General features: G+C 40.1%; 1 protein-coding gene across 1 annotated transcript; it reads right to left on the bottom strand.

Moving 5' to 3' along the window:
- Window positions 1-785: 785 nt before the first annotated feature.
- LOC110041954 (uncharacterized) lies at window positions 786-11,504 on the bottom strand. Its single transcript, XM_020747277.2, has 12 exons — window positions 11,302-11,504; window positions 11,126-11,192; window positions 9,137-9,227; window positions 8,472-8,767; window positions 7,292-7,609; window positions 6,626-7,086; window positions 5,815-5,909; window positions 5,113-5,269; window positions 4,420-4,483; window positions 3,753-4,033; window positions 3,134-3,305; window positions 786-2,708 (listed from the first exon to the last, which is right to left on the bottom strand). The coding sequence occupies exons 1-12, from the start codon at window positions 11,344-11,346 to the stop codon at window positions 2,533-2,535; spliced, it is 2,223 nt and encodes a 740-aa protein (XP_020602936.1). The 5' UTR covers window positions 11,347-11,504; the 3' UTR covers window positions 786-2,532.
- Window positions 11,505-14,449: the final 2,945 nt, after the last annotated feature.

Consider the following 14,449-nt stretch of genomic DNA (forward strand, 5'->3'; position numbering starts at 1 on the left):
AGGGTCGTTTTTGGGGCATTTGTAACTCCTAATGTGAAAGATGAATCATGCTTGAAATTTGGTTATTTTCTGTACAGTCCTCTAAAGAAAATACCCCAAATCGTGATCGTTACAATGCTGGCTCATTTAAAAAAACAACAACAACAACAACAACAACAATTAGCCTCGGCATTTTACGCTCATGTGGCTCGTCAACTCCTTATTCAAATCATTTTTCCATCTTAGCAAGTATTGATTGATTATTTTTTTGGTTTACTATCACCGTTTGATTGGCGGTTTTCCTGTTAAACTACTTTAAATATTGTTTGACAGGCACCTTTAACTGAAGATCATTCTATACATAGAAAAACAAATAAATAATAATAATAATATTTAATATTTCTAAGGCGCAAATTAACATGTGAATATGATCAAATGCGCCTAACAAACCATATGAGTAATATAAATTAAACGATATGCTATGAATAGTGTGATTAATTTAAAATTATTTACAATAATTATGTACATTAGGCTAAGGTAACGAGCTAAAATGCCAAGTCTGATTCGTAAGCATCGATTGCTGTTACCTAAAGCCGTGAGCTAATCATGGTAGATTGCAATGGTGATTTTCTTTCACTTTTTCCCCCTCATCCTGCCAGGGATGTAAGCAGCAAGACAAACCCTTTGTTCCTTTGCACTTTCAAGTATCTGGCTCGTGAATGACCCTCTTGAACAGATTTCAATATATCGGGGTGTCACAAATTGAAAATAAACAACAAGGAAGAGAACAAAACACTTCGTGCATCGACAGTGAACATGTTTATTTACAAATAGAATGATGTACAAATATGCAGACGCTCTACGTCTTTTAAGCACGCGCAAACAGATAAATCTTGATATAAAGATAAATAGCCCTCCGTAAAAGAAAGCTTACTTTTAAGTCTACTCGGGAAATCAGACGTCGTTTTTCGAGAACGTTCGTGTGTACACCCAAATGTAAAAGATGGCATGTACTTTAAGGTGTCTCGTCGGCTTGTGGTCATGACGAATCACCACGTTACTTTGCAACATCCAGGCTGAACTTATCGCCAGAGATGGTTTTCCGCCAAAACGAAGTCCTTTTCCCCGACTGAAGTTTCATTTCTAAGAATTAACCCTACTTTAACAAAAGATTCAGCGACACTGAACCTGTTTACAATAGACGTTTTAGGTTCGCTTAGCAAAAACAAAACCAAGATAATCACATCTGTCCTCTCACCGCCAGCGCTAATAACGTAGTGAGCTGGTACCTGGAGAGGGAAAGTCACAACTTGTTTTGGTCTTGCTCCTAATAGATTCTTGTTCTGAGGCTACTTAGAGCATAGTGCACGATATACGTTCTTCACCGTCTACAGAGCTCTGCAATATTAATGCAAAATTGGACCAGCCAAAAGTTGCTATCCACCGTAAATCACAACCTGCTCTAAGCAGTAGATTCCACGATTGGGTGTCCAAGTTTAGTAACTCCTTGATCAGTTTCTTTTCTGCTCATAAACTGTATTCCTAATTCCTAATTCCTAAAACGTGTGCGAACACGTCACGATTGGTATTAATCACTTTCTGATTGGATGACAAACTGGCTGAAATTTTTGATTGGAGCCAATGGTTTAGCGTGGTAATGCAAAACCAAAGCAAACGTCGAATAATTTTTGACACTCAAGTGAAAACCGCCGTAAAGTGAAGCAATTTCCACAATCGCACACCATTTTTATTATACAGGTATCTATCGTCACCTAAGGAATGTCGTCTTTCAATCCAAAAATGAGAAGCTGTTATGAAAGACTGTTTACAACTCGCCATTCTATAAAACTTACATTCAATTAGCTCATTTAATCGTTGTCCATTCGTCAACAACCACTATCATAAAACGTTGTCCTGTTTAGTACCAAATACCTATAGCACCAAATACCAAATACTTATACCTTCTAAAATAGCCACCAAATAAGCTACCACACCTTCATAGTGTGTTATCGATCAACATACATTTCTCCTTGCTGTGCACCTTTCAATTCTTACATAGTTGGGAGCATTAAGTCTCTAGTCTTCAAACGTCAACAGCTGCAAATCAGTTTCTACTTTTTGCCTGCCTACCTAAAATGGTTGTCTTATGGTTCGAAGGAATTCGATTAAATTATTTCGTGCTCTTTTTGTGTTACATAATTTTCTATAAAAAGTGAAAAAGGCAGTGAAGGAGCCGTCGCCCACTGATCTTACGGCAATCACTGAATGCGTACCGATCGTTCATCGATCATTTATCGACTTGCTAACCGACTTCTTCCAGACAGACTCGGAAGCTTTGCCTTCGGTACAAGGCCCCAGCAGTGAAACACTCGATCAGTGGACGACCTTCCCCGACTATCAGTCGCCGAATACACTCCGACGTATTTCCGACTATTTACTACTCAAAATGATTAAACAGATCATTGCCGAGTTGACATCATGAACGGATCTGTGCAAGTGGTCTCGTGCAACTCATAGAGAGCGTGTTTCACTAGACTACATTACATGCATCTTCTACTTTCTCTGTTTTGCTTGTAACCTTTGTTCCTCCTCGTGTTTGTTCGTGATGTCATCGAGTCTCTTCGTCCAGTTCTCGTAAAATTCCTGAACCTCTTGCATCAGGGCATCCATCATGTCCAGGTTTCTTTTGGCCATTTCGTAACCAGGCCCACCGAGCAGCTCAAGCTCATCTGCAGCACAAAAAAGCTTGTCAGTTATTTTGAATATGCAAGATACGATAGAACGAAACCTTATGGCAACGTTTGCCACGTACGTTGCAAAAGTGTAAAGCAACCCTTCGTACATCATACTCACGATGAAGCTGATGTAGAGTGCCATTGACTTGAATTACAATTTTTTTGACTGTACCCTTGTAAGAATGGATGGAGATGCACTGGATTGCAGGGAATGGTCACTAATCCACTTTTGTCTTAGCAAGACTCCTTACGTTCACTATGGTTGTCTCTACACAACAAACGGCTACTATCGGTGGTAACCAGATAAAACTCGAAATTTCACCAGTGATTTTATGTAACATACACTAGGCTGGTAAGCAAATAAAGTAGAAAAAAGACGAGATGATGATGACTTATTTTTCAAAGCAACAAGTCCTTACCCATTTCTGCCTTTTTCTTCCAGCGCCTCATATAGCCGTAATCCCAGGTAATGCCACAAGCCGCGGAAAACAATAGCAGTCCAAGACAGGTGAAGACTGCCTTTCGAAACAAGGGTGAGCTGGCGTCAAATAGACCAGAAGACCGCTCCACTGCTGCACTCTCTGACGGTTCCTTTGGAAATAGACAGGAAGGCTCCTTAGATTTTACTTCTCCTCTCACTGAATTAACAGCTATGCTACATCATTTTTCGTAATTCAGCCGATGCCTTTGATAAAATATTTACATAAACATCCACTATTACATGGCTAGATTCGCAATTAAGCTATAAACAAGACGACTACAGAGTAAGATGATCTTAAACATAAAATGGCCCGAAAAAATATTGAAAGATGTACAGAAACAAACATCTAGTCCAAAACAAACATCTAGTCCAAGATGATGAATACAACTGCCATGATTCCCTGCAGGCGCAATTTAAAGAGGAAATGGGTCATTTTGTACCTGGAGAGCTTACTCCACACTCTGCCATCAAAGATGTGTATCAAAACTAAATTTGGACCGTCCTCATTTGAGGGAGTTAAAACCTTCAGATTGATACATAACGTGCAGATCACTCACCTTCATGGGTTGGGTGTTTTGCTTTACAGTCTCAAAGATGGCTGCTTGGTTTGATAGGAAGTAGTCCTCGAAGCAGGTTTGGAAATCTTTTCCTGCCAGCCGGTCGTCTTTACCGAATACGATGCCGTAGTACGAGTTGTGGTCGATGATTTTATTTACACGTAGCTCTTCGCTGGAAAAATCTCTCATTTCTCCAGCAACGTACGTGTCGACTAGCACTCCCTTCAAGCCGTCCTCTCGATTCTTTAGAGGCTCCACGATAGATTGTAAGTCGTGATATGCTGTGAAAATAATATTACCTGTACTTATTATAAACATAAGTCATCTATGTGGAGTTATTTATATTTTACACGTTAACTGTTCCCCCTAAAGGATGACAAAATTCAAAAAAGGCGGGACAAACAGAATCAAACCCCTAAAGGAGACCACTTGGTCGACCCCAAAAGGATATCAATTAAACCAAAATAACAGCTTTGTTTTCAGTTTCTTCGGGTGCACCCTAAAAGAAACTTGGGCGGGCAAAACTAGTTGGGTTTTATCTTGAACACCCTAAAGGAGACCAATGATTTACACCCCTAAGCGAGATGACGAGCATATCCGACCGTTTCACATGGGAGTTCCTCAGCTCAGATTTAACTTCTTGCCCTTTTGCTCTGTCAACACAAACCTTTCATATCCGCGTTTTTGTTCAGTCCTAACCGGTACTCAGTAGAATTAGCCACTGCTGCAATCTGAAACAACAGAAATAGCGTCCAGGAATAAATTTAAGGTTAATTTACAGCTAAATAAATTACCCAAACATCTCCTAAAATATTATGTTGTCGAAACATTTGCTTGCATAGCATAAATGAAGGGCTCCTGGGTGGAGGGGGCAGCATGTTCCCTTGATCCCTTGAAAACTTTACTTTTTCACCCTTGCTCCCCAAAATTCTTGGCCATAGTTCACTTTGATAGTAGACATTCCTTTTTCCGTCAACTTAATCCCAAAAATATCCATTGTTCCCTTGAAATAAATGCTCCTGTTTCCCAAAACGTCTTGGAGGCCCTCAGTGCCACATGAAAGTACTGCTCGATGACTTTCACATGAATGGTCACTCTAGTGTTTAATCCACTGACATACACAACATAAACGTTCCACGAATATGTACAAGAATACTTTGCTCAAAGATGTTTGTCCAGCAGGTCTCAGTTGCTCAAATTATCGATAACACTATCTACTAAATAAATCAATATCCAATGGAAAGCATAGTGTGCTTTGCCACTTACTGGATAGTGGTTCAGTACCCGGTGGAATCTTTAACCAGGCTTACAACAAATGGGCCCAGCTTACAACTAAATTACGAGCGAGACTGGAACCCACCTTAGTGCCATACAGTTTGACGTCAGTGCTCAGTGTAATGGCTGTTAAGGATGTAGTCACAACACCAGTGAAAATAGACGTGATAACGAGGCCAACCAGAACCCAGGCTATGGCAAAGATACGAGCCACAAATCCCCTGGGAGATCGATCGCCATAGCTGTAACAAAACAAGACATTAATGGAGTTGTTAAATCAAGACAATCATTCCTGGTCTTTGACTAAATTTTGAGGAGTTCGAGGAACCGTAAGCCCTTGACTGAACATTCCTGATCACTGTTCAAGGTGTTTGCTGAGATGGAAGGGACAAAAAAGCATTTGCCCAGATATCATGATGTACGGATTACGCTAATTTCTACACTTTATATTGAAAACCATTGGTATATTCCTTTCCAATCGTATCTGCTGTAGTTTTTAAATGACCGTTTATAGGATTATTAACCTAATCGATAGTGACAAACAACGATAGAATTGGCATCTGTATGAAGTTTAACCGATAGCTGAGAATTACGGTGCCCCCATGGGCCACCGTATACAGCTGAGAAATAGACCGACATTGTATCTGGCTGCTGGGACTAAATGTAAAACTAGAGAACCGTCGTTTCCAGTCTTTATGGAAGAGCATGAAATTACCATAAGACAAACGAAAAATTCCTCTGAGGAAATTTAGCTCTTCACATACTACTATGATAAGACAGCACTCACCCTACGGTTGTCATGGTAACAAAAGCCCACCAGAAACCCTCTCCGCTGCCCTTGATAAACGACCTCGGAAACTCTTCTGGGTTATACCATGTGTCCTTAACAGAACAGAAAGCGAAAATAAAATTGTATCACTGTAGGCCCAAACCTCCTTACAAAGTGATTATAAATGCTCAAGATATTCTTAGTGGGACGTGGATTTAACCATGGGAAACCAAAGTCGATTTATTTTTTTCGCTTTTGTCATTTTGTTTTGTTTATTTCGGGGATACCAGCTCGTGTTAGCTATTCTAAATTCGAACAACTTTCGTTTTATGAATGTATGTAAAGTGAGTTTCCAGAGTCTAGTAGACATAAAGGAAAATAGTCAAGAAACTGAAGTAAAAGAAAAGTTGCAAAAAACGAAAATTGTAAAAGAAATGTGCTTTTAGTCGGCACGTACTTTTAGCTGTAAGGTAAAGTGTTCGTGACAGGAAAAAACAACTGGGAAATCATTGGCGCTGAATACTTGGAAAATTTTCCAATTTTTCTAAACAGGAGTAAAACTGGTCATTGAACTTCTAATTTGTGTAAATTACAAAAGTAACAAACATCTATTAACTGCCAGGATTGTTTTCGCGAAAGAGTGAACTGTGTACTGAATGGTAGGTTATGATTTATGCTTGGTATCTAGAGCACAATATGGAATCTCTGGGTTAAGCCTGGGCCCGAGTTCTCCGCTCTTTTGAGCCAGATCATCATTGCTACCTACGGCATGAAAACTGCGGCCTAGGTTAAATCCCCGCGAATGGGGACGGGGTAGAATCGTACTTACCAATCCCCACATAATTATCCCGGACAGTAAAGCCATCAGAAGCGTGAGAAGAAGCACAGGCCAACCAGACAGGACAGAGTTGAACACAGCGTTGGCTGAAGTACCAGGTGGCTCATCAACAACAATGAAAGCGACACCAGGAGAGCTTACAAGAGGCATAAACTTGTATTCATTCTGATACAAGCGATCATCCTTCTTACCACTGATCGGAAACGTTATCATATCAGATTTACCGAGGTTCTCGATTTTCTTGATGTTTACCAAGTTTTCCTGTTTGTATGATGCGTAGGAGATAGAAGACGGCCCGTCACCCCCAGAGCAGTTTCCACAGCACAGGGGAACAATTTCTTTGAGCAGTAATGGGAACAATCCCGCGGGTTCTCGGCCGGGTCCGTTATCTTTGATGTATGGTGGAATGTCGTACCAATTGGCTTTGATTATCTTCGGGCATTTGCACTTCTCTGAAATTCAAACAAAATTTGAGCAGAGATTAAGCCATTTTTCTAGTACCTGTCTTCTTATATAGAGGGTGTGCTTGTTTGAGAAAACCTAAAGCCTGTATTTGAAGGTAGCAGCATATCCCCAGTTTATTCGGCAACAGAATAAATTTAACTAACCAAAGAGAGGGAAAAGGGGAAGATTTGATTTAAAATAATCCTTGTTTACCTTTGACGTGTAAATACACTAATGCATCATGTTCTCCTTCCGTGTTATTCGCGTAACATCGATAAAAGCCAGTGTCATTTCTCCTGAGGTTCTTAATCTTTAGTGTCCCGTCGTGATTGTCGATCATGCGTCTCTCACGGGTGTCGAGTGGCCTGTCGGGATTTGACTCGTTTAACCCCCGGTAGGACCAGTAGACCAACGCCTCTGGAGAAGCTGAAACCTGGCACGTTATGACTTCAGTGTCGGTTTCCGTAAGCTCTTTTCTCGTGGAGCAATTGTTTTCACCAACGGGACAGAATGAGATTATCTCAGGTGCCTCTAAAATAAACCACGACAGAAAAAGTTGTTGGTCTGTTGTAACATGCAAATGATACATGAAAAGAGATGGATGGATAAATGACTGGAAGAAAAAGGACAGATGGACAGATGGATGAATGGATGAAGGGAAAGTGGAATGAGGGATGAAGAAAGGAAAGGGAGCAAAGAGAAATGGGAGATGGAGGGAGGGATGGGTAGGAGTGGGAGGGAAAGAGAAAGGGGAAAGGGACGGATGGAGAAAGAGAGGAGGGAGGAATGGATGTAGATGGATGGATGAATAGATGAATGGATAAATGGATGAAGGGAAAGTGGAATGAGGGATGAAGAGAGGAAAGGAAGCAAAGAGAAATGGGAGATGGAGGGATAGAGGGAGGGAGGGATGGGTAGGAGGAGGGAGGGAAAGAGAAAGGGGAAATGGAGAAAGAGAGGAGGGATGGATGGATGGATGGACGTAGATGGACGGATGAATGGACGAATGGACGAATGGACGAATGGACGAATGGACGAATGGACGAATGGACGAATGGACGAATGGACGAATGGACGAATGGACGAATGGACGAATGGACGAATGGACGAATGGACGAATGGACGAATGGACGAATGGACGAATGGACGAATGGACGAATGGACGAATGGACGAATGGACGAATGGACGAATGGACGAATGGACGAATGGACGAATGGACGAATGGACGAATGGATGAATGGATGAATGGACGGAAGGAGGGAGGGAGGGAGGAGGGATGCAGAGAGAGAAAGAGGGATAGAGGAGGGGGCAGGGACGGAGGGAGGGGGAAGGAGGGGAAGGGAGGGTTGGATAGATGGTCGAATACTCAATAGCAATATATTTTGAACTCACTTGGAACAGGAATGATCTCGAAGGTGGCGTTGAATCCTCTTCCTGTTATGGAGTCATCAGATCTGAACACAACTCGAGCCGTTTGGCAGCGCGTTTGGACGGTAAATGACGTCATATTACCGCAATATCCCTCGATGTTATCTCCCGATCCGATGTTCTCAGACCATGTCTTCGACTTGTTACACTTGTCTGACACCGTTACGAAATCATACGGTGAACAAGTCTTGCTAAATTCCAAGTCAAAGTCGTGAAATGTAATGCTTATTTTGGCGCTATAACTACCTTTAATGATCCAGCTGAATACAGATAAAGGAAGAAAAGAGTAAACGCGACATTAGAAGCGATTTGAAAGCAACTTTTTCAGATTTTTATTGTTTTCAGGACTTGCAAGTCGTACATCCACGTCGAAAAATGTTGTATTTTTTTTTTTTTCATTTAGTGTCAAGCATTCAAGGACTCTTCAATAAAAGGACTGCTAGGAACAATCCAACACCCTTTCCAGGGGAAACCCCAAATTCATCTTCAATGATTTGGCAATTTTCAAAGAATTTCCAAGGCCTGCGCGAAACCTTCTTCGTAATTTTGAATGTCACAAGAGGAAACGTTTTATTACGACTTTCTTGTCGTTTAATAAATCTCAATGTCAAACCTTTATTTCATTTTACCTGCAATTTGTGTTATTAGGATAACCTTCGTATCCACCTGGACTTGTGAAGTTTCCTTTATCGCCAGATAATAGGAAGTCTTGTTCACAGTCTAGCAAATTAAGATCAATTGTAGTCGATTAGTTACTTTTAACTAACAAAAGCAGAGAAATGTCTCAAATAATATCTGTTTTAAAATCTACTTTCTATAGAGCAGTTCCTGGGAGCACACTGTAAGAGGGCGAAAAAGTGTTGTCCAAGTCTGTGCTGCAAAATTGGGATAAACAAGAGAAATCTGATCGTTCAGTTTTAAATGATGATCAAAGTTGCTTGCTATGGCTTATTCCTATTGGAAATCAGAAATGGGATTATTTCTGAAACTGTCTCAAGTAAGTTCTATGTAATTTCCCAGATCGAGGCGGACCATAAGAATTTAAACAACATTCGCAAAGCGATGCGTCTACTTGCAATCTATAAAATACTTATGCCGATCTTAGCACGCCGGTAGTTTATTTAACGAACAGAAGGTGGACTGGATGGAGGATAGTTTTGTTTTCAAAAATTACCCAAAAGTGTATTAAATAGTTTGCCTGGCTCCGACATCCATCTTTAGTGAGCTCGCTTGCCGTGTCGCCACGTGTTGCTGGGAATGCCCAACATCGGTAAAGGGTTGTGACAAAGCAAACTTCGTAAAATCATACAATCGAATTTGAAGCATACATCTGAGACCCAAAAAATTCTGACGGCTGGTTCCCAGTAAGATAAACAACGGAAGTGGCCACTATTTGAAGGAGGTTTCAATCAAAGGCAGTTTTTCTATTTTATAATTTCGCTTATTCAAAAACCCTCAACTTCTTCCTAACAAAATAAAGACAAGTGCCTTTGAAAAACATTGTTTTCTTAAATATCACGGCTAGTTCGGGTAGTAAAATGTTTTAATAACTGAAATTGTAAAAAACTTAAACCAAATTATCGAGTTTTGTCAGGAAAAACCCAAGATAGAAGGCCACTTTTCGCTCAGTTGTTCAACAAGAGAGCTTTAATAAACCAATGTTCAAAGCGCCGAACATCTTCTTGCATTTTATATCTGTCTTTCACCTGCTCTGTTTTTCCGCCAACCACGAAACCGCAGAGACAAACGCATTGTCGCTTATAACGGGCTTTTCAATGGGTTGTTATGAACAATGAGAGAAAATAATTTACGTATGTCGCATGTTTCTCGATAATTCTCGCTCTAAATTACTCTCCCGCACTTCATTTGATGTCCGATGCAATAATTCATCTCCATAACAGAAACCCAATTTATAGCCACAATAGATTTTTACAAGCTTTAAATCATACCAAATGAAAAAGTTTCGTCTTACCGCTGTATAAAAAGGCTAAATTAATATTGATGTTGCTACAAAAAACTTTGAAAATCCACGATCGGTTATTGCAGACAAAACATTCCCATATACCCAAAAAATATATGTATTCCACCGTGTTCTAAAAGCGACAAGAAACCACATCAGAACATTTTCTATTATATTACGAGGGACTTAGCAGCGAGGATGATTGCAATTCACTCCACTTTAAATTGTAAAACATCCAGTAATATACTTCTCTTCTCAATAATTTTTGACTTCTTTACCTCTTTGAAAAGAACCGAACGGTTGTGCATAAGGAACATTTTTCGATACCTTATTACGTACCTAGTGCTTTAATATTGCGAATAATATCGCTCGACGATGCAAGCCGATAATTTTTAATATTTTTTTTCGCAATGCATTTTGCGCGAATTTCGTTGTGGTGATAAACCTCGGTAAACCCCTCAACAAAGACTATGGTATTTTTAAATAATCACAGAAAATTTCGCAATATGCACAGCGTATTTCAAAGAATTATAACATCGGGAACTTCGGCATACTAAAAATCCTCGCAAATTAGAATCAAGGACATCCAGGTGTTCGTTATTTCGCTCCCGCAAAATAACAAACTAAAGCTTTTATATTACTGCTATAGTAACATTACCTTTCTTCGTTTGAAAATAGTGTGCGGCTTCTACACTTAACAAAATCGCCAGTAGTAGTTTCAATAGCTGAAAAAGATCACACGTTTCGTTAGCCTGTCGGTTTGACAGCGGTGTTTCGTCAACCCATTGGCATACAGCGTTTGAAGTGAAACACTGAAAACCTGCAAGCGCTTACCAGAACGATTTTCATTCCAGCTCCAAATTGGCTTCGACACAGCATCCTTATCGTTGTAGATAACGGCTTGGAACAGGGAAATCTATTTACCGCAGCTATCAAAACAACACAGTATTAAAGACTTCACTAGATTCCAGCGTTAGTTTGTATTTTCGCTCTCGACTCCAGAAAACTCTTTCAAAATGTAAATTTCCTGCCCATAAATAATTGACCACTTCCCGACAGCAAGTCATTTTCGTTGACCAATCACGATGCTCTGAAATTAAACAGCAAATAAAACGTCGACGAGTTTGCTCCGAATTTGAATAAACCGTTGTCAAGGAAGCTACAAGGCTTGTGTGAGAAAGCAGTCGCCTCAAGTCATGCACAAACAAGCGGTCTGCACGTTTTACAGTTGACTTTCAACATTTTTAAACTCTCAGTACCTCGCATTCGCTTGTAAGCGAAAACGCTCTTAGAAGAAAATCGAGAGCGATAAGCAAACGGAAGATCCATCATGTGAGGTCTCGAATAAGTTTAAGAAAAATTTAAGACTTATAAACTTAAGGTAAAACGAAAATTTCCAATTGCTGTGGTTAAGAAAGGGGAGAAAAAAAACAAAAAAACAAAAAAAAACAACTTAAAAAAAGAGACAGCTTTAAATAAAACCAAAAGAAAAATATGGTTAAAATTGAGAAAAGACAAACTCAAAAATTACATTTCTATGCAGATAACTTCACCTTAACCTGCCAGTTTTGCAAAATAATGATATCTTCGTGTGTACGACGGTTTCTTGATTTTAGAGCTGTCTTTGGAATATTTCTATCTTTGTAAATGTTAGCGCTATTGTAATATTTAGATTAGTACATAATATTTCTCAATTGTTTAATTTTTTATTTTGTTTTAGTCGAGTGCTTTTTAACATGAACCTCTAGCTCGGGAGATTGTGCAAACACTCTCCACGTTTTTCGATTTTAGATAAAGTTACCAAGCTCTGTCAGAAGCACAAATCATTAAGACAGGTAAACCGAACATTTAATTTCCGGTCACTGTGTTAAGGAAAGATGTTAATTAAAAAGACAAAAAAAGAAAAAAACAGCTTCAAAAGAAATAAGAGACAGCTTCAAATAAAACCGATGGCAAAAATATAGTTGAAAGTTAGCAGGGAAAAACTAAAACAAAAAATGCATTTCTATGCAGATAGCTGACAATAGCCCACTGTTTTGCGAGATAATCATATCTATAAAGTCACGTACACTCTTACAAGTACCCCGGCAGAAATGAATATGATACTTATTGCCTAGGAGAGGGGCAGCCGACCTGTATTGTTAAAAACTTAAAAAGTCGGATGTAATTATCGTTATAGCTGGTGGATACCGGTTATACGTTCATCTAATAACTTTTAATCAGTTTTCCTCGTTGAGAAAAAATAAAATAATACACTAACTGCACGGCAAAGGCGGGTACAATGCTTATCTCACAAGTATTTACTCTTCTTTATTGTATGGCAAGGCAGTCCTGAGGTAACTCAGGGCGTTGTGATTGGTTCTTTCTTGGTCGCTATTTTGTCGTACGTTGCCATACAATAAACCGCGGAATATTGGCCCTAGGTTGTTTTTGTCACGTGCATTTCGTCCCGACGGCGGGGCAACATTCCCCGGTACGGCCTTCGTCCTCGGTTGATAAGAGGCAGGAGCCATAATCGGGGACGGAGACCGTAAGTCTTGGGATCCGCGCGCACCTATGATATGGGACAATTTTTCTATTTTTAGAACAAATTGCGCCATCCTGACGTCATGTATCCGCGCGGTTCCACGCACATGTCGGGGGCTCTCGCGTGGATGCTGTCACGTTGCGTGATCAAATGGTGAGAGTTGCGAGATTCTCTTACGTACTTTTCACCGTGATGGCAGGGAATAAGGCAGGGAATACGAACCAGGGCGCTTATATGTAGTTTTATGCTCTGAGCTAACGGAAAAGGTGGGTTTTTCAGGGTCGAAAACAAGACTTCAATCTCGCGCTGGGAATGAATAAGATCTGCTCGCGCTTGTTGTAAGCTTACTCGTATGTTTTTGCGTTTGTTCTGACTTAAGAATATAGCAAGAAAACTCTATACTTAGACTGTTCACAATCCCCTATTTTTCCGTGAGATCGTATTTTTCCCGCCGGCCGTGTCCTCCACCACCCCCACCCACGGGCATTTTGTACTCTCTCCAGTTTCGCTCGCATCAAGAGATCAAGATGGCGGCCCGTCGAGCTTAACGATCGACATCTACCATCTCACGGAAAAATAGGGGACTGTGAACAGTCTACTCTATACTCTGGTATCGAGTTAATTTGTGAGTTTCTCAAACAGTGGTTAATCATAACCAAAACCTGTTTTGATGGTTTCTTGTTGTTTCTGCTTGTTTAGTGAGTTTGCAAAAGTTTTTGAAAGGAAAGTCTGACGCGTACAATTAGCTCATTTGCATAGTGCAGCTCGCGCACTTTCAAGTCCGAGTCGGTGTTTTCAATTGTCAACAAATCTTGACAAAGATTTCTTTCGTTATCTTTTGTGTTGAGATGCTGTAACAAATTTCACGAACGCAAAAAAGGCTACTAACATCATGCGTGTTTCTTTAACTTAAGCATAGTGAAGATTTACACTGCGAAAATGAAAATAGACAAGGAGTTTTGATAACTCGATCAACAAAATCGAAATCGTTATTCGAAGTTGATTAAAGAAAGCGTCATTGTAACTTTGCTGATTTATTTCTGCTTTATTCACATATTTCCAGCTTAGCTTTTAATATGTTCTCAAACATTTATCAACCTTAAACATATTTAAAAACTATTGAGTTATTGTTTGAGTTCGATGTACGCTTTCACACGAAAGTGCGGCGCAGTGGAAGTCCAATTTGTCATGTTGACTGACTGTACAAAACACGCATCGGCGGGCGCTCTCATTCATCGACAACAGAGAAATTACTGGATTTTTACACAAATAAAACTGAGCAGTATCTACGGACGTAAAGTTATTGGGCCTTGATGAAACATCAAGCGTTGCTTACAATTCAGGCGAAACTCAAACTAGCAATTATTTTGTTTTACTTTTCGGTCGCGATAGACTGGCAAATTCCTCGCAAGCGTGTGGTAAGAGGAGCTAGGAAACCATGAAGTCCTGAAGCTC

Source organism: Orbicella faveolata, unplaced genomic scaffold (assembly GCF_042242905.1).
Source record: "Orbicella faveolata isolate gen_17 unplaced genomic scaffold, um_ofav_v1 contig_27, whole genome shotgun sequence".
Classification (NCBI taxonomy): domain Eukaryota; kingdom Metazoa; phylum Cnidaria; class Anthozoa; order Scleractinia; family Merulinidae; genus Orbicella; species Orbicella faveolata.